This window comes from Neolamprologus brichardi, chromosome 22 (genome assembly GCF_056152115.1).
Source record: "Neolamprologus brichardi isolate AB-2024 chromosome 22, ASM5615211v1, whole genome shotgun sequence".
Taxonomy (NCBI): Eukaryota; Metazoa; Chordata; class Actinopteri; order Cichliformes; family Cichlidae; genus Neolamprologus; species Neolamprologus brichardi.
Genome location: NC_142124.1, coordinates 17304019 through 17323788, shown reverse-complemented (window position 1 = coordinate 17323788; position 19770 = coordinate 17304019). Strand labels below are relative to the sequence as shown.

Below are 19770 nucleotides of genomic sequence, written 5' to 3'. Positions count from 1 at the left end.
TAATTCCTATGTTTATTTTCCTCTTGTTGCGTAATTTGTAATTTTCTAATGAAATCACTGTGTTTGCTCCTGTTTATTTTTAGAAAGGAGAGCTTTCCACGTAGCTACGTTCCCGGCCACACTGACGGTAAGGAGTATCAACACGGGGACATTTCACGGTGATATCTGTTACTTATATCTTGCCTTAAAAACACAGAGAGACTCCGAATGATTGAAGTAAAAGAAACGTTACAGGGATCGCGTTAAGCTTGGCTGACAGAAACAAAATCGTTCAAGCAATCGCTCAAAAACAACTTATTTAAAAAAAAATCTCGCGGTGACATCGAGAGCTTTCTGATTGGTTGAAACAGTTCAACGGTGGGTCACGTGGGCTGAGGTTACTTGGCATTCTGGGACACAAACAGTGGTCTGTATGAATAGCTTCAACATCGACAGCATCCACTCAGGAGAGAGGACGACGAGTGAAACAGCAACAGCAGCTAGCCTGGAGACAAAGAGCAAACTGGGCTTTCACATCCGGCTTGTGAGTCCTGTTTGTCGCTCTGGTGTCCGGGAGAGGCGGCTCTGAAAGGCCGGTGGCGGTGGTTTTAGTCTCGAGATTGCACTGTTGGACTTTATCCTCGCAGAGAGCTAGTTAGCTAACGGCGGAGAGTAAGTTAGCCACGCAGTGATTTGTGCTGGTGAGTTATCGCTAAAGCTGGATGTGAATGCTGAGGGAGTCCTGAAAGTTGATGTGGATAACACAGGCTCTCCCCTTGTCATGCAGACCCATCTTTGTCGTGGCCACTGACTCAACCTTGTCCTGAGCGAAGTGATAACAACTCTGAAGATGGCGAGTGCTTTAGACAGCGACTACAAAACTGACAACATCAAGTCACTGCGCTGGCACGCGACACAGCTGGTGTACCCGAGATAAACTGCTAACACGGGTTAAGTTGGGCAGTTAATGTAATGGCAAAAGGTTACCTGTATGCCTTACTATGCCAGTGCAGTAAGAGCACCAGAGCAATGGACTACTACTTATGCTGAAGCCATCGTCTGCGAAGTTTGTGATTACTTGTCTCTGTTGAGATGGACTTTGACTGTGTTTAGACGCTTTCTAGGAACCTGTAACATAACAGCTGCTTCCAGGTCAATCTGAGCTCCACTGCTGGTCCCCAGAGGCTGTTTGAGGACCGACATGTCAATGTCAGGGGCTACGACCGTGCAGCTTTTCACCAAGCTTGTAAAGCACGCAGTGGGCAAGACGCAGATCCAGCTGAACCGCTGGCTGCAGAAGACCTCCACGGACGAGTGTGACAAAATCGACATCCTAATATGCAACGCCTTTGATGAGAGGGGGGCTGGCTTGGGGAAGTCGGATGGTGTTCCCGAAGCCAGCGTTGACGCAGGGGGGACGACCTTCACCGGTGGTGCAGAGTTCAGACACCCGTGTTGTATCACCACCTTCTGTTTTAAAAGCGCCCTGCTGGCGTGCATCCTCACTGCTGTGTGCTTCTCCTCGGTGGCTCTGGTACGCCAATACCTCAAGGACCTCCTGCTCTGGGTGGAGAGTTTGGACAGCTTTGTTGGAGCCATGCTCTTTATAGTTGGTTTGATTATCGTGTCCTTTCCATGTGGATGGGGATATATTGTTCTTAATGTGGCTGCTGGCTACCTCTATGGCTTCGTGCTGGGTATGGGACTAGTTATGGTGGGGGTTCTAATAGGGACCTTTGTGGCACACGTGGTGTGCAAACGACTGTTGACTGACTGGGTGCTGAACAAAGTTGGAAACAACGAACAGCTCAGTGCCGTCATACGCGTGGTGGAAGGAGGAAGTGGACTCAAAATTGTGGCCTTAGCAAGACTCACCCCCATACCTTTTGGACTCCAAAATGCAGTTTTCTCGGTGAGTATGTTTTCAGGTTTTCTTAGGCCATCGTGTAAACTCACAAATTGCAGTAGATGTGTCACAGCACTTGTTCGACTCTGGGAAGAATTCATTACTGTACCAGATGATGGCTGAACAAATCAAACAGAGCCCTGACAGTTAATTCTGTGGTCTTTTTGTCTGTGTTTTAGAGGGGATGTATTTTTCTTATTTCTAGGCCAGCTGAATCTCAGGGGAAATCAGAACTATCTAGATACAAGTCAGGAACTGCCAGTTTCATTTCAGTTTAGGACACTGAAAAGAGTAGTTGGCCTGTTACTTCAATATTCAAGGCAGACCGGAGTCTAAATGTGGAAATGAAAATAGGAAGCCGGTCCACAGAGAATGGAAACTCATTCTTCCTGCAGATAAACGGAGTGCTCCTAGGATGTGGCTCCCAGTGGTCAGTAGCCATATTTCAGGTTTTATATTTAGGAGCAATTTTTTAGTTTTGTTTGTTTTTTTTCTCTCTTGAACATCTGGTGACATAAACACAATTCACCTTTTTTGTTTGGTTTCCTGTGTATTTTTATTTTTTTGAGATGACTCTCATGTCAGATCAGTGTTGTGATATTGCTTTCAACTGCTCTCGTACATTTAACCGAGGCCCTTGACCTTCATACATTGCATGAATAGTTTATACCCCTTCATTACCTTCCTCACTCAACTCATTGATACATCCAAAAAGGTAAAAGGCTTAAGTGATCATCCTCTGTTTTATAGAATATCAGGATGGGTCACTCGATATGAAAACAATAGGACTATTTAAAAAAAAACAAAAAACCAAGGTATTACAAGTTGAAGCCATGCAAAAAAACAAAGGTTCACTTACCCAGTATATCCACAGTTGTCTTTCTAGATACATTTAACCTCCTTGGACCTGGAGTCCACATATGTGGACATCACATTTTGGGTTGTTTAGACCAAAATACTCAATTCACACTCTTGTGTAGGCAATAATGTAATTTATAATACTTGTAAAATTGCCACTGAGAGGATTTATTCCTGCTAGTTATAATAAAATTTAGCTGGGACATCCTTTCCACACACAAAAAAATATATATATTTATATCTCAAAACAAAAACTACATTTAATCTGCTGCATCTATCATGCTCAAAGAGCTTGATTAACGGTAAACATGCTAAAAGTATTGTCTGATGAGAAATCCCCCCTTAAATACTGGAAAACGCAAAAGCACAAACATGCAAAATTGGATGCAAAGCGTTGGGCTTGAAAGACATTAATAGCTTACAGCAAGAAGGAGTTGATGCACAGGCCCAAGGAGGGGAAAAAAGCTGATGATGTAAGTGTGTTTCACAAGCACAGAGGTTGTGTGGTGCTAAACCAGTGGGGTTTTCCGGGGTGACTGATTTGGTTAGACATTTGTCAACTTTATAGAGTTGAGTGCTTTGCGTTGATTATGATTTCTCAGTTTAATGTCACCACACTGACATAGAAAATCTGCTTTATAACCCTCATGCAAATATGGAGGTGTTCGACCGCTATACTGGTTGATCTGAATAACTATCTAAATGTGTCCCCAGTGTGATGTTTATTACTGAACATAGAGAGAAGTCCTGTAAAGGGGTGTGAAATCTTAATCTTCCCTGTAGCGTGTGAGAGCAACATGTTGAAGTTATTTATTGCACTGCATTACGTGAACGCTAGACTTTGGTTTAACATATCAATATTGCATTAACATATCTACAGTTACTGTTCAAAACGACCCTTACAACTTCAGACGGTAATTTGATAATGGTGAGATGAGAGCATGGTAATAATGAGAAGCCTTGTGGGTACAAGAATCACGGGAAGCAATAAGCATTTGTGCTGCTGTTGTACGCTGACTGATAGGCTGCTATTTGAGAAGCATCTCAAAGTCAGATGTATGGATATCAAGGTTAGGCAGGGAGCTGACGTAGATAAGGGTTTAGAGTCGGTGGTGATCTGTTTGGACAATGATTCCTTTGATAATGGCACCAAATGTGAGGCTGTTTTGTTTTTTTAGTTTTTAGGATGTTCGTGTAAAATATGCTCACAATGTGTTTTAAAATGAAGGTTTTTCAGACTGTGTTGGTGATAATTCCCAGACGTACAGTGTCATCAAGTATGAGAATCTGTAATTCTGAATATGGGCATTATTAATCCTTATTTCTACACTAAGTCAGCATTTACCTGATCATGGACTTTGAGTATGACATAGCTTAAGCCTAGCAGATGGCTTTCTTTTGCCTGACTGATTTCAGTAGCTTCATTTTTTTCCCCTTGCTGTATACTTCATAGTTGGGACTTGTCTGTGCTTCATGGGAGGATAACTGGAGACGCTATGACAATAGTTGCAACATTGAACTTGCTGCTCCACGCTGCAGAAGTGAAAATGAGGTGTCAAAGTCAAAGGGACAGATTTTAACACTCTGTTGCTCAGCTGCTGACTCTGTGACTGGCGCTGTTAGTACCCTCAGTCAGCTCATGAGAGTCAAAGTACAAGGTGAGCTCACTGACAGTCATGTACGATAGTGATCTTCAGCTTGCTCTGGGTTATTACATACATGGTCAAAGCAAACAAAAAAGGCTGCAATTCTAAAATGGCTAAACAACAAATGCTACAGATGTAGGTCATATTTTTTTGGATGCCAGTTTGCATTTGTCACTTTTCTGCTGGTTTGTTCCAGCTTATGACAGCTGTTCGTCTTTGGAAAATGTGTCTGTGCTTGACTCATTGTCAGGCTTTTTAAGGAGTTTTTTGTTTCTTTTGACATATTTTAGATTTACAAGCAGCTCGTTGAGTTCTTGGTTGATGTTGCTCCGAAAAGCTTGGAAAAACTCACCTGTTTTATTGAGATATCATTATGTCTATTATCTGCATCTTTCTTCAATAATGAATAATATGGTGTCAAATGATAACTTGAAAGAAATCACAAAGACCGCATTGAAAGTAGTCCATTAATCATTATTTCCACACTTTTATCAGCAGTTTCCTCCTGGATCTGCACCTGTCTCGTATGCAACTTGTTCTGACTGCTCACATAGCGTCATGCAGCTGTTTTATGAAAAATGCTGTTAAAGCACCCTGTACGCTAGCTGCTCGGCACCAAGTGGCAAGCAGATACACTTAGCATAGCAAAGCATTTACCAACCACAGTGTACTGGAGTTAGTGGAGTCCTAATGTTTCTAAACGGGTATCTACATATACATATGCAGAATGTGGAGGCTCGGGCCAACTTTGGGATCTAAATTTGTACTCATCAGTCACAAGCATGCTCTGGTTACTTGACAAGGACAGGAGGCAAAAGAATGATTTTATTTTTGCAATAAACTATCGCCTGCAATGGATTGGTGCTTTTGAATTTACCTGCATTTGTTAATGCATTTGCCTAACATGCAAATTACTGCTGGTTTGAGGTAAGGGGGAGAGACAAATCTCCGTGTCAGGAGGGGCATCCGGCATAAGAATCAAAATAAGGTTGTAATCGAGCAGATAGAGCAGGAAGCCTCAGATATCTGCTGGCTGCATCTGAGGAGAAAATTGGCCTTTGTCCTCAGATGCTAATGCTTGATTTACAGGACTGCATTGCCTATGCTGTAGACTGACATGCACCTTCCAGACACAGACTTCAACATCTCTGAGAAGTCTATTTGGTAGTAGTGTCTGATATATATTTATTTGGTTTATTAAGAAAAGCATGATGTTTTAATAAGAAGAGACCTGATTAACACAGTCAGGTGGCTGTTTCCTTCTAAGTAAAGAAGGTGGTGGAGAAGTGATAGCATTTGCTGTTAAATGATCAGGATGGAGAACTGATAAATTCATCACATCACCCAGTGATGCGTGTCGCAGTCGCTTCCATGTGAAATTCTTTGGTTTCTGTTGGAGAAATGACTGTCAGAGTGGAGCTTTTCAGTCTCACCACCTGTTTTCCCTGCAACATTTTCACTTCCAGCCTCTGCGGGATTTCAACCCCAACTCAGGCTCTTGCTGGATACTTAATCTCATCTGGAGGTCCATTGTAAAGCCGAGCTGCTGTTGTATCTGTACGATCTTATTCTCCACAATAAAAAGAGAAACGAGCCATTTCTAAGCATAGGCCCGTAACGGCTCACAGTAGAGTTATGTCTTGTCTGCCCTGCCCTTGGTAAGCACTTTCTGCGGGTGAGGCTACATTTCACTGTGCCCCTCACTTCTTTCTGCTGAAGTTGGTGGTGCTACATTATCACGGGTAACCTAAAACGACACAGAGACTGCAGCAGTTAGCAAAACAATAGGACAGCTCAGGAAAAATGCTTGTGAATCCGTTGAGCTTCAGGTGAGCACTTTCATTTCCGCACATCTATTTTATTGCACTTTTATACCTGCTCGCTATCCTGGCTCCAACACTCGTCATAATGAGCTGATGAAGCAATCTGGGAAGTCTTTGTGTGTGATTTATGGACCTTCAGTACAAGCAGGCATGTTTTAAGTGTTCTTCACACTCCATTAGTATGAATAAAAAAGAGAAACGGCACGACAGTTGCAATCCTAATTTTACTGCATAGTCAAAGCACCTAGTGTTTTGTTTACAAGCACAAAGTCAGGCCTGCATTGCTGCTGCTCTAAATAAATCAGGCCAGTCATAAGACGGGGCGATATTTTTTTCACTTGAATTTGCAGATTACCGTGATACAGGCTTGCAGAAGCAAGTAGGAGGTTCAGTGGGAATTCTCTGCACAGTCATAAAAATACCACAGACTGGCCCTTCCCTGGTTGCATACAAGACAGCTGTGTGTGCCCGATGCCTGGGTGGGACTTCAGAGGCCCTGTGCTTCAGAGACTGCATTCATTTTCTTCTATAGCTCTCACAGATGTCTCCGAAATCAGCTGAAGGCGTTTTGATTGTGTTGGCACGTGGCGTGGACACATCAAGGCTAATCTTGCGAGGAGAAAAAGCCTGTCACATGACCGTGCAGAGGGAAAAGTGCTTGGCGAAAAAACAGCCCGGACTACAATGTTAGCTTGATTAACCACGATTCGATAATGTCAGTGTTTTGTGAAGTGTAACCTAAGTTCTTATCAGTGTCTAGTGTGATAACGGGAGAGGATTTTATCCCAGCAAAGAGACACTTTGGCCGCATCGAGCGCAAATGTTTTCAAGCCCTGATAACATTTTGGCACAGACAGTCTTGCAGTAACATACCAAAACCCCTGACACACTGCTATCAGCTGCAGCTAGTCACTGAGCACACGGTGCCAAGGTCACATCCTCCCACAGCCAGCACGGGTGCACAGAGGCTTATGTCATCACTTAATCAAGAGATCAAGGGTGACAGCGAGCCAGCAGTTATTTATATATACCGGTATATTTATATTAAGGTGGTTGTTTGGAGATACCGAAACAAGACAGCATCCTGCCTTTGAGTAGTTTTTCTAGTAACTGAGGTGAAGGGACTCAGTTGTGATGTAGCCTGTGAGCACAGCACTAAGCCATATCATTGACATCACTGGCAGTGCTCTGCAGAGACACCTCTGGTCCTGGCGTTCATGCGGATGTTATATTTACTCGTGTACCACTAACCGGAACAAACCCCGAAGGCAGCGATACTCCCCAACTGCAGCCGTCTCCTGTAGCAGAGCACCCAGCCTATGCACAGAAACCGCTCAGGAGTAGCTCAAAGACCATACTCACCCTACAGCTTTATCAGATCCCAGTCTGATCGAGCATCTCTGGGACGCGCTAGAACAAGCCTGATTCGTGGAAGGCAGCCCGTGGGGACCAGACTGCTCTCCTGGTGCCAAACGCCATGGGAACACGAGCTGTTTTTGCATGATGGGTTCAGGTTCAGCACTCAAATTTGTTAGAAACTATTTAGTTAATCCAATTTACTGTGGTTAGTATCATATTTATTTATCCTGCGAGGAAGCCAATCCTCATAAGAATTTATTCGGTGTACATATATAAAAGTGTAAATAAACAATAAAAAAATCAGTACTTTAACAATTAAAAAAAAAAAAAGTCGTAAAACAAGTTATTCAATTGCTGGAGTTGTTCATATGTTCTTTTTTTAGAAAAGGACAATGCCACCATGTCACGTAGCTTCTTTTTAAAATTCTTTAAAAGCTTTACAACGTTTCAGTAAAACTCAACAGGTTTTGGAAACTACACAAAGTTCAGGGCACAACAAAATCAGACAAGTTTGAATTTCACAGACTAACAGAGTTCAACATTGTTGAAATAACTGGAAGACTAAAAACTGAAAGACAGTCTTTTAGTTATAGATGTTTAAATATGATTAAATCTGATCTTTTTCTCGTGTGTTTTACTGTTATTTTATTAAAGCTTGAAACCTGTTTTGTTTTTTTAATCACTGCTCCCCTTTCACAGATCACAGATGTGTCCTTGCCAAACTACCTGGTGGCCTCCTCTGTGGGTCTGTTGCCCACACAGCTTCTAAACTCCTACCTGGGCACCACACTTCGTACTATGGAGGATGTCATCGCTGAGCAAAGCGTCAGCGGCTACTTCGTGTTCAGCCTGCAGGTGAGCTGGAGGTGATAATATATTGAGTACGAAGGTAACGATTTTCAAATATCCGAGATTTATGTATATGTATATATATATATATATATGTCGCTTTCCCATTTTGCTCAACGTAGAATTCTGACATGTAAAGAACAAAAGCCCAGCGGAGCTCGTTATCAGCACACCCCTATTTGTGACCATACTGAATTTTCATTCTTAAATATTGGTGATTATTGAAGGAATAATAATAGCTGTGGATATAAAGTAAAAAAAATTGTGTGGAAATGTATTGTGGAAAATGCTTTAAAATGGAGAACAGTAACTACTGTGATGAAAACAAGCTTACATACAGGAAGTGTAAGATGTTCTTTTCTTGAAATGACTTCAGCAGCTCTGTGGGATGGTAATGGTTTCTCTCATTGTTCTGGTTTGAGCTTGTTCCCCTCTCCCACAGTTTAACTCTAGTTATTTTCATTAATTTACCTTCAGGGATTTTCCAGAGATTCTTGTTTGTGAAGGACTGAGCTGTTTCAGTATTTCACTGTTATCAGATTCTCGGAACTTATGAAACCGGTTTTGCAATTCAACAGTGGTTTGGTTTGTTTTTGTTTTGTTTTTTTTAAAGAAGGAAACAGTGATGCATGAATGAATGTCTGATGTGGGTGTTTACCTTTTTGCGTTGCAGTAAGGAAGGAATTCCTGCTATAGAAAACATTTTTTAGACAATGACCTTCCTTCCAATCTTCACTGACATCTTCCTCTATTTATGCACTATATGTCCTTCAGCAGGTTTCAGTTTAGCCTTTCTGTTAATGATCTGTCAGTGAGCTTTCAGTCCAAATTCTCTCAGGCGATGAGACACTTTATGCCAAGAAAAAAACATCAATGTTCAACAGTGAACTGACGAGCAATGTGGTCAATGAGCAATGAACCAGTTTCCCACTCAAAAGTTTCTTTCTGGTGAATTTGTCCCGAATGGACAACTATGGATGGATTTTTTTTAACCTCCTGAGACCTGAAGATTTTTAATTTCTAATTTCATTTTAATTTAATAGAACGTTCAGGATCAGGTGCAAAAAAGTTCCCTTATGAAGGATGTTATCCACGTTGGATCACATTTCCTTTTAAAACATCTAATTTAAGATTTTTATTTAGGATAGAGTATTTTTAAAGTGCAAAATACACTTTAACTACATCCTGTTCACTTATATTAGGCGCTTTAAATAGATTAAGGAGTAGCTTTGGTATTTCCTGACCTTTATCTCTTCTGTATCTCCACCAGATGCCCTGCTTAGATGTTACTCAGCCCTTTTAGGCAGGTCTTTGCTTTGAGGCACTCCTTGTTGTAGGTTTTTGTGAGTCAGAAAACGCAACAAAACCACGTAATCTACCAAAACATCAAACCCACAACAAGAAGAATGTGCTCTCCACCGGCCAAGCCTGCGTGTACGCCAGTCTGTCCATGCGAAATGCAGGTTGAACACTTTTCTTTAGAGTTACAATAGTAACAAAGAAAATAAATATGACCTACACACACAAGCAACAGGTGACAGACCTTGTTCTTGCTTCTAAGAAGAACTTTCTATTACTTTTCTGTGAAGTATTATTCCAGGCATTGCTCTTGTTTGTGCCAGAAAAGTCAGCTCAGCTCACCTCAAGTTCATTTCAGTTTTACAGCATCACCAGCACCTGTTTAGTTTTATGTAATTCTCACAGGTGCTCAGAGAAGTGTTAAAGGTCAGGAGTCCAGTGTCTGGTGAGTAGAACAAGGGTATTAGTGTTTCATGCTATCTCATTGACAGCTGGCCATATTCACATGGAAGCCAGTCATGATGGGAAACTATGGGAGGTGCCGATGTAGTCCAGCTTCCCTGACACCAGCATGAGGAATGGACAGTCGGATTTTCTGGATTTGCCCTGTGATACATGGCTCTCGCTCAATAGCAGTACAGATAGGCTCCTCTTCCCTGCTACCTTAAAGTGAACTGGAGAAAATGAATGAATTGGGGTTAAAACCAACCTTTAAATAACTAATTACGTGTGATTTATATAATGAACATATTGGTGGTTGTCCTTCAGTATAATTAACGCAGTGTTTCAGAGGCTACTAACTGAGTTTTTGCCTCTGAAGTCATATGATTTGTTTGGGCTTGTTCTGAAAAACTCAGACTCCAAAGTGACTAAATACCAAACTCCAGCTGGCTTCAAGATTCAGTTTTCATAAATATGTGAGATGTCTAGAAGGTGAAATGTCTTTAAATACAGAAGAACGCAGCAATGTCTTTAGTTTTTGAACTAAATAAGTTCCATCTATATTTGTTCTGGTTCATAATTACCAACTTAATTGTTACTGTTTTAATTTCTAAACGTTAGAACGTAGCTAAAAATTGTCTTCATCCCTTTTTGCTTTTAGGAGACAAAACGATGTGCCTGTAAATGTAGTGCGTTAATTTATTATCGTCATCATTACACAAACAGAAGGCTCATTACCACAGTCGTTAGTTAACACAAAGCTTCTTGCTCTGCTCCGCTCTACAGATCATCATCAGCATCGGCCTGATGTTCTACGTCGTGCATCGGGCTCAGGTAGAGCTCAACGCAGCCATCGCCGCCTGCCAGATGGAGCTGAAGTCGTCGCACATGAACGGCTCCTCCACCAATCACAGCAGCTTCACCTACTGCAGCAAGAGGGTGACAGCTGGAAGCGGAAACTGCATCAACATCGTGTGATCTCGAATCGCCGCACGTGGCTGTAGCAGCCACGACCTGGTCACTCAATTGTAACGCACGTATCCTTGAGGGAACCAGCACAGTTCAGCTGGTGTCCCAAACATGCCGGCGGCACGGTAACGTACTGCAGCGATCGTCCCGGCATCTCGCTCTGAGCACCCTAAAAGTGTACGCCTGTAGTCGGTGTGGAAGTGCGGGACCACGCGCCTGATAATGGTGCTGATGAACGTGGTACGTCATAATGGTAGTTTATTTGTTTTTTGTTAATGGTACTTTTTTACCATGAGATGACTGCGGAAATGTGACGATCTCATGGCAACCTGCGAAGTAGTCACGATATTTAATCCTTTTTTTTGTGCTCATGTAGAACTTCAACTTACAAAGTCCACACTGGGAGGCAGGAGATGGTGGCAGTGGCATGAGTTAATCATACACTTATTGAGACTGTAGTTTGAATGCTGGGCAGGAGCAGAGCTTTCGGACTCTGTTTTATTACCTTTACACTTAAGATGTTTGCTTTCTTTTACTGCGGTTTGGCACCAAAAGCACTAACAAAATAATAGTTTGGGTTAAAATGCAAAGTTTGTTTTCTACATGATCTAACGTGACTGTTTCACTTTTGCCATGAGAGCGGGCAAAAATATGGTGGATAGCACAGTGAGCGAGTTTTTAAGTACGTGGCAGGAAATGAAATGCCTGCTTTTTTTTTCTGAATGTGCAGGTCCTTTCAAAGGAACCGATTTTACTTTTCATTTCAGTGTCAAAAGAACACCAGCCTATGCACCTTTAAGTATACCTGTTTCTATTTAATTTCAGGTGATTGAATTATTTTGCTTATTTGCAGTATGAGTAATAAAGGGCATTATTAATATTTTTGAATTATTTGGCATTTAATTATGGTTCCCCTTTTTTTTTTATTATTATTATAAGTGTCTTATTTTTGGACTATGGAGAAGGCGGGAATACTCCCAGTGCGCGTAGGCTTTCAGTTTGAGCACCTCCTGCAGGTTTGAGAGGAGAGCCGGGAAGTTTATAATCCAATATGTTTAACTCAGAGCCGCACACCCTGCGAGCGATTCCCGCATCATTGGTGATCCATTTAGATTTTTTGTTAATGTCTGTTTTACTTTTGTTTTTGTTTTTGCTGTGAGATTTTTCTTTTTTCTGGAGAATTATATAGTTTTTTTCTCTTTTCTTTAAAATGGTTGATTTGATAAATCAGTGCAATACATCTAAGAACGAAACTGCAAGAATGTCACATTTCAGTGCTGAAACCAAACTAATAAGAAATGCTGTCATGCATACGACATAACACAAACCCAAGTCTGTGTGTTATTTGGGGTTTATCTTACTTAGATTACAGAGATGTGAGCTCGATGAGATAAAGAAGCTTTTATTTTTTAATGTGCCGTGAATTGAGGAAGCTTATGAGACGTTATGACCCGGGCCTCGCCTGAGGTGAGGCTGAGTGCAACTTAGGACTTCTTACTTGTTGGTGGTGATAGCCATCACCTGGTAACTTTTTTTTTTTAATTTCTTTAAGCTCTTAATACAACAAGGATCTCATGCTGTAGGTTTGTTTGCACAGTCCACTACAGACAAACATTATTTTCATACAGATGAACTACAAATGGGTTTGGTTGGTCAAAAGGAAAACTGGATGTGTCATAGAAGCAGACAATCAAACACAACACGGACACTAAGGGATGAATGTGATACTACTTTTTATTTTTTACATTTATTGTGATGCTGCTCCTCAGACCAAGTCTGATAGAGGAATATTAAGGGCTCCTATTTAAAAGATTAAAAAAAAATTACACATCTTAATGTTCCTGTAGTTGTTCACAAAAAGCCTGCTTTGTGATGCTGGTGCAACTTTTTTTGTTTTTAATTTAAATTTTTGTACCTTTTTGTTCTTCTTAACGCCAGAAACTGTCTTCACCCAAACACATTCCATGCTGTCAGTCGACTGGCAAGCTGTAGAGTTATTTTCACACTAAATGTTGGTTTAAAGGGCCCCTTCCGGTTTGAATTTAGCAATAATTTTGACAGTTTAAAGCAAAAAAGCCCATACCAGTATGTACCAGTAAGCTCTTTAGCCAAGTGAGGGGAATCGCTTAGTCGGGTTATAACGTGAACAAAAAGCTGCATTTAAGTTATTTGATCTATATTCCAGAGTATCACCTTTCCCAGGTTTGTATTACAGTGTTGAGCCTGCCTTTTACCTCCCGCTGCCTCTTTGACAGACATCTCTGAGTTGCCTATGATTTGAAAGAGACGTCACGAGACACGCTGGTATCTGTGATCAGAACAGCTTGTTTGGTATTGGGAGAGTCCCTGAAATGACTGACTGCTTGCACACAGATCACACGAACATCTTTATTGTTAGATCTAAACACTTTTTTACAGCTTCTTACTTGAATTGACAGTTTACGTATAGAAGGAGAGAGGGGAACATGTTTTACAACTGATAGCTTGTGAAAAAAAAAATCACTTAACACTTAGTCATGTTTTAAAAGCACGGAAATGTGGTTTGTTTTAAAGTCTTAGATGTCCCCTAACAGAGACTCTCCTGAAACGTAGCGTGATTAATGAAGTTGTTCTGCTCGGAAGCGGGATTTTTTGTGTGAGTGTTAAATTTTGTTTTTGTCATGTTTAATGCAAAAATCAAACGTATAAATGAAGCTCGATTGGCCACCGTGGGGACACATCATTACGTTTAAGCGTCTCACCTGGGAACTCAGATTGTGCAAAAATTTAGTTTTACACTTAAAGGCTTTGGTTCTTCCTACGTGGGCTCTACTTAACTTTAGATATAGTTATGCAACAACTGATTCCTAAGGGAAGTATGTTTCATAGACACCCATATAAGACCTGGGTTTGGGATGCAGGTGTTATACCGAGTGAGGGATCATTAACCTAAAGGGCCGTGAGGTCATGTGTGGTGCTATGAAATGTAATACTTCCCCATCTGTATCAAGTGCATTATACATATACTGTATTTTGTAATACAGAGAATTTTACAGTGTATAAATGTTATTTATCACTGTACAATGCTTGTTCAGTGTTATTTATGAAAGAGAAAATAAAACCAGACAGTTTGTTATAACCTTCTGCTTCTTTTTTTTCCCCATGAAACCTCACAACTAAAACAAACTCCTGAATTTATTTATTTTAAGTTGAGGTTTCCAGTGTTTTCTTGCAAGATGACCTCTTTTAATCCTCCAAGGTGAAGTTCTTAATTACTTAGAGCCACAAATATTTGGACAAAATATTTTTTTCCACAGTGGATTTCATGTCAGCCAGTGTTTTAAGTTTCAGTTTTAATAGACAGAAATCCATATTCTATGTTTCTCACAGCCGTTGATGAAAGTGAAGTTTTTGAAATTGTCAAAAAATGTAAAAATCAGAAATCTTTGGATTGTAATGATATTGATATGATAGTGGTTAAAAGAGTCATTGAGGCTATTATAAAACCATTTACATACATCTGTAATTTATCATTTCAAACTGGTCGATTTCCAGACAGAATGAAAATAGCAAAAGTTATACCTCTATACAAATCTGGAAACAAACACCATTTCACAAACTACAGGCCTGTCTCTTTACTACCTCAATTCTCAAAAGTTCTTGAAAAACTGTTTAAAAACCGACTGGAAAATTTTACAGATAAACATAAACTACTCACTGAGAGTCAGTACGGATTCAGATCAAGCAGATCAACATCATTGGCACTATTAGATTCAATAGAATACATCACAAATTCCATAGACAAAAAGCAATATGTGGCTGGGTTATTCATAGACTTGACAAAGGCATTTGACACTATAGATCATGATATATTAATAAGAAAACTGGAACGTTATGGTGTCAGAGGGGTAGTTTTAGATTGGGTCCGGAGTTATTTAAGTGACAGAAAGCAGTTTGTGAAAATAAATGGTGGTTGTTCCTTATGTATGAACATTGCTTGTGGTGTACCCCAAGGGTCAGTTTTGGGTCCAAAATTCTTCAACTTGTACATTAACGACATCTGTAAAGTGTCCAAAGTATTAAAAATGGTTCTCTTTGCTGACGATACAAACATTTTTTGCTCTGGTGATGATCTGCAGAATTTATTGGAGGATATGACTAATGAAATAAGTAAAGTGAAGTTCTGGCTTGATAAAAATAAATTATCATTAAATTTGAATAAATCTAAACTTATGTTATTTGGAAATAGTAGTTTAAATACAAATGCAAAGATTCAAATAAATGGTGTTGATATTGAAAGAGTCACTGAAAATAAATTTCTGGGGGTAATAATAGATGAAAAACTTAACTGGAGAGCTCACGTAAGATATATTCATTCCAAAGTATCACGTAGCATTGCAGTACTAAACAAGGCAAAACAGGTATTCGACAGAACATCACTTCATATTCTATACTGTTCACTGGTTTCACCATACTTAAGCTATTGTGCAGAGGTCTGGGGCAATAACTATAAAACCACATTACATTCACTTTTTACTCTTCAAAAAAAAGCAATTCGAATCATCCACAATGCAGGTTATAGGGAACATACAAACTCACTATTTTTGCAGTCTGAAATATTGAAAATTGACAATCTAGTGAAATTCCAAACGGCACAAATTCTATTTAAAGCAAAAAATAAAGAACTGCCAGGTAATATTCAGAGTATGTTTTTTTTGAAAGAAGGAAGTTATAATTTAAGGGGTTTTTGTAACTTTAAAACAATGAAGGTTCGTTCTACAAGAAAGAGCTTTTGTGTTTCTGTTTATGGAGTGAAACTATGGAACTGTCTGAATATGGAATTAAAGCAATGTCCAAACATAAAACTGTTCAAAAAGAGTTATAAAAATATGATCTTCTCGAACTATAAAGAAAAGGAAAATATTTAAATTAAGTGAATGTCTCTATTTAAAAAAACAAAAAAACAAAAAACAACTCATGATGTGATATTAGTATATAGTATATCAGAAATCTGTTCACTATTTTTATTACAAATTATATCAGTAAGGAAGCTGACTAAATATTAACTGATAATTTATGGCAAAGGGGTGGGATTAAACAAGTGTTTACTTCTTCCCACTCCCTTTCAACATGTAAATTAATAAAATTTTTCTGTATGTAATTTGTACAGTGTATATATATATATTTTTTTCTTTCTTATTTTCTTTTCTAAATTCAAGGGATTTAAAAAAAAAAAAAAAGAATGAAATTAATTTTAGGACTTAAAGCAATTTTGATGCATAGTCCTCCATTTGTAGAGGCTCTAAAGTAACTAGGCACGTATTGATAAGCAGTGCAGGTAAAAGATCTGTTCATGCAAAGTGTTTCAGTTGCGTTTTTGCTGCTTTTTACTGGAATTCTCAAAATGAGGTCCAAAGTGATTTTGGTGCAAGTGTCATCATTAGTCTGAAAAACCAGAAGAGAGATTACGCCCTTAAGTGTCCAAATTAACTTTCTTCTTCAAAAATAATGAATGCACTGGCCAGCTCGGCAACAGCAAAACACCTGAAAGACCACAGGAAGTTCATTAAAGTGGGTGATCACAGAATTATTTCCATGTTTTAAGAAAAACAACTTCACAGCTTCTACAAAAGTCAAGAACAGACTTGCGAAAGTGGCCAGATTCAGTGTGAAAGCCTGCAATTAAGAGATGCCTTGGTAATGGTTATACTCAAAAACAAGGATAGACTAAACTTTACCAGGAGACATGTAAAGGAGCTCACACAGGTCTCAGCTAAATTATTTGTACACATCAATCCAAATCATTCTGCGAAAGCAACCCAAGAGTCTCAAGACAAAGAAATGTGATATTTATTAAGAGCCAAGTCAGTCACCTGATATCACTCCAACAGAGCATGTTATTCCATTACTGAACACAAAACTGAAGCCAAGGAGATCCACAAACAAGTAAAGGTTTTGCAGAGCATCTTGAGGAAACGCAGCATGTGGTGAGGTCCATGTGTTCTGCACTTCTACCGGTGACTGCCCGACGGGATTTTCACCCAAGTATTGAAGACAATCTTTGCTTTTCATACATTTTTAGCTGGTTCAGTTACTTCTCAGCCTCTGAAAATGGGGGACTGTGTTTAAAAAAGCATTTATTCCTAAATAGTTGATTCTGTAGTTATGTTAAACTCCCTGAACATCTGCACTTCAACTGGATGCTGTTTGTTTGATTTTAAACTCATTTTAGTGTTGTAGAGGCAAAAAATATTTTATTCTATCATTCAGGTGATAAAAACTTACAAACTTACAAATGCAGTTTAATAAAAACACAACACAGTTTCATGATGGGAAATATATGATATGATATTTTTGAAGTTCTCCCATAGAGACTGAAGCCTGGAATATTTCATCCACTGCTTTTGTCTTTTGTGTCGCTTATAGAAGAGTAACACTAAACCACTGAGACTTTAAATACACAAACTTGTTGTCCTTGTCTGTTTTTATGGGTTACAGGTCAGGATGCGTTATGTAACACTGTGTAAATAACTGTCCTTATTTGTTTTCACTTTAAGGGAACTGATTTGAGTGGAAAACTCGTGACTACATGGCAGATGTTTTAACAGAAATGTGTCAGAAAGCTTCTGCTGCTGATTCATTTTTAAACTTGTCACCGTCTTTGTTGAGCTACCACACTTTTTTTTCTTACTAAAATGTCTTTTTCCATCCTAAATCCGAGCACAACTCTCCAAATATGACCCAGCTTCATCTCCTAACCCTTTGAGAGTCTTGGAAATGTTCTTACTCAGAAGATTTCCCCTTATCTTGCAATCCCCTAAAAAACCGTCAGTGCTCAAATATGCAGCAGCAGCAGAAGCAGGACTGTACGGCCAGGCATAATACTGGCTTCTGGGGCAGTTTGTCACAGCAATTTTGAAGTGAAGTCGTGATGGATGTGGTGGTGGCGGTGGTGATATAGATTGGAGTACCACTTAGACGTGCCCTTGCCTTGCCTGTGACAATCTACTACCTCTCTCTGTGTGCACATGTGCACAGAGGTGGGTGTTAGTGCTTCAGCTAGATTGTGCTTGCAAACAGTGCTGTGCCCATGTAACCACATGCAACTTCATACAGTTGAAAAGCAGCCCAGAGCCATCTGGTCACATCCCCAGCTCAACAAAAATATAAAAAGCGAGCACAAGCTGAGCCAAACTCTATCAATCAAACAGCAACGCGTCTGACAGGTCGTGCTTTTTATTGCTCCATCTGTTATCAGGAGCTGCAGCGCACGTCCGTCTGCTGCTCTTCACGCAGTCTTTTCCAGGCTCGGGTCAGATCCGTGTCAGACCCATCATCATGTAACCCCACCTCGAAGGACAAACCCCATCCCAGAGCCTCTCCGCCAGCGCACGAACACGTCTGCACAAAACTAACAACATTGAATTTGACGGGCCTCAAATTAAAGGCCTCGTTCTCTACGAGGCCTGCGCTTCGGAGGGAAAGCTCCAAAAATACTGAGAGGCTGTTGGTGTTCGACAACAAGGAAGGAAATACAAGAGTGAGTGAGATGATCTTGGAATTCGTCCATGCAGGCTTTCAGAGGGAAACTTATGGTGCGGATGTTTATGGATTTGTGGAGGAGGGAAATGATAGGCCTCTGGCAGAAGGATCCTCCTCGAGGCAGAGGGATAGATCATGTGACCACTTTCTTGGCGCTGACAGCTGTTGCCTCCATCTGTACAGTAGATGACCTTATGCTGATCTTCTTCTCTGTACTCAAGTGTGACACCGCACTACTCTTCTGCACCGTGCACATTGTAGTTGCAGAATAGAAAAGCTGACAGTGCTCTTCTTTTCTGCATTTAGCTTTGGGTAGACTGTTCACCTAATAGCTGCTTAAATCAGATTAACTTAACCCAATAGTGCTTCTGCTGGTCCAGAACAGGTCTAATGATCAATTTTCATACTTCATAGAAAAACCATTTCACTGGAGTAAAAAAGAAAAGGATCATATCCTTTAATAATGTTAGAAACAAGCTTTTAAACCTTCCTCAAATGCTTGATTTGAATTTAATGTTAGGAATATTATAATGGACCAGTGAAGGAATATCAGGCACAGGTTAAAGTCCCTAAAAAAAAATTTTTAACCCCCAAAACCCCCAATAGTAGGCCCATAAAAGAGATCAAAGTAATAGAACTCTGTAACAAAGTAACAGAAAGCTGTCAACAAACAATACTACTGACTCAAAAAAACTGAACTACTTAAACAACACCAAGGAGAAACTTAAATAGTGGCTGATCAGCCCACAAAGACACAAAAAGGGGTAGAACACGCCCCCCCCCCCCCCCCCTTCACACTTGCTCCGCCCCTTTCCTCCCTTTTAGCTCATCAACCAAGAGACTGGGAGCAGCTGCTACTGAGATAACTCAAAAAACAAAGAAAGATCAACTCATACACGTAACAGTGTAAACTAAAATGAGTGCACTTATTTAAAAATACAGTAAAGAAAATTAATTCTAAACCAAAACCAATTCTTCATTCCACTGTAAGTTAAACCATATATTTAAAGAAAGAAAAATATAAGTATAGTATAGTGTTATGTGTAAGTCTCTATTGTAGCACTGATGTTTAGTTGATATTCCCACTGTTTGTGACTGTAACTGCAGCCACCACAAACAT

General features: G+C 39.9%; 1 protein-coding gene across 1 annotated transcript; it reads left to right on the top strand.

The window, feature by feature from the left end:
• The first annotated feature begins 368 nt into the window (after positions 1–368).
• tmem64 (transmembrane protein 64) lies at positions 369–14240 on the top strand. The gene is made up of 4 exons (XM_006787846.3): positions 369–680; positions 767–1891; positions 8271–8426; positions 10947–14240. Exons 2-4 carry the CDS (start codon positions 1181–1183, stop codon positions 11136–11138), a joined length of 1059 nt encoding a protein of 352 aa, XP_006787909.1. The 5' UTR covers positions 369–680; positions 767–1180; the 3' UTR covers positions 11139–14240.
• Positions 14241–19770: the final 5530 nt, after the last annotated feature.

Bases quoted from the DNA above. Each gene is read 5' to 3' on its own strand.
- tmem64 (XM_006787846.3), top strand. From the start codon at position 1,181: ATGTCAATGTCAGGGGCTACGACCGTGCAGCTTTTCACCAAGCTTGTA. The intron at 1,892-8,270 runs GTGAGTATGTTT...CCCCTTTCACAG, and splicing joins TCCAAAATGCAGTTTTCTCG to ATCACAGATGTGTCCTTGCC. The intron at 8,427-10,946 runs GTGAGCTGGAGG...TCCGCTCTACAG, and splicing joins ACTTCGTGTTCAGCCTGCAG to ATCATCATCAGCATCGGCCT.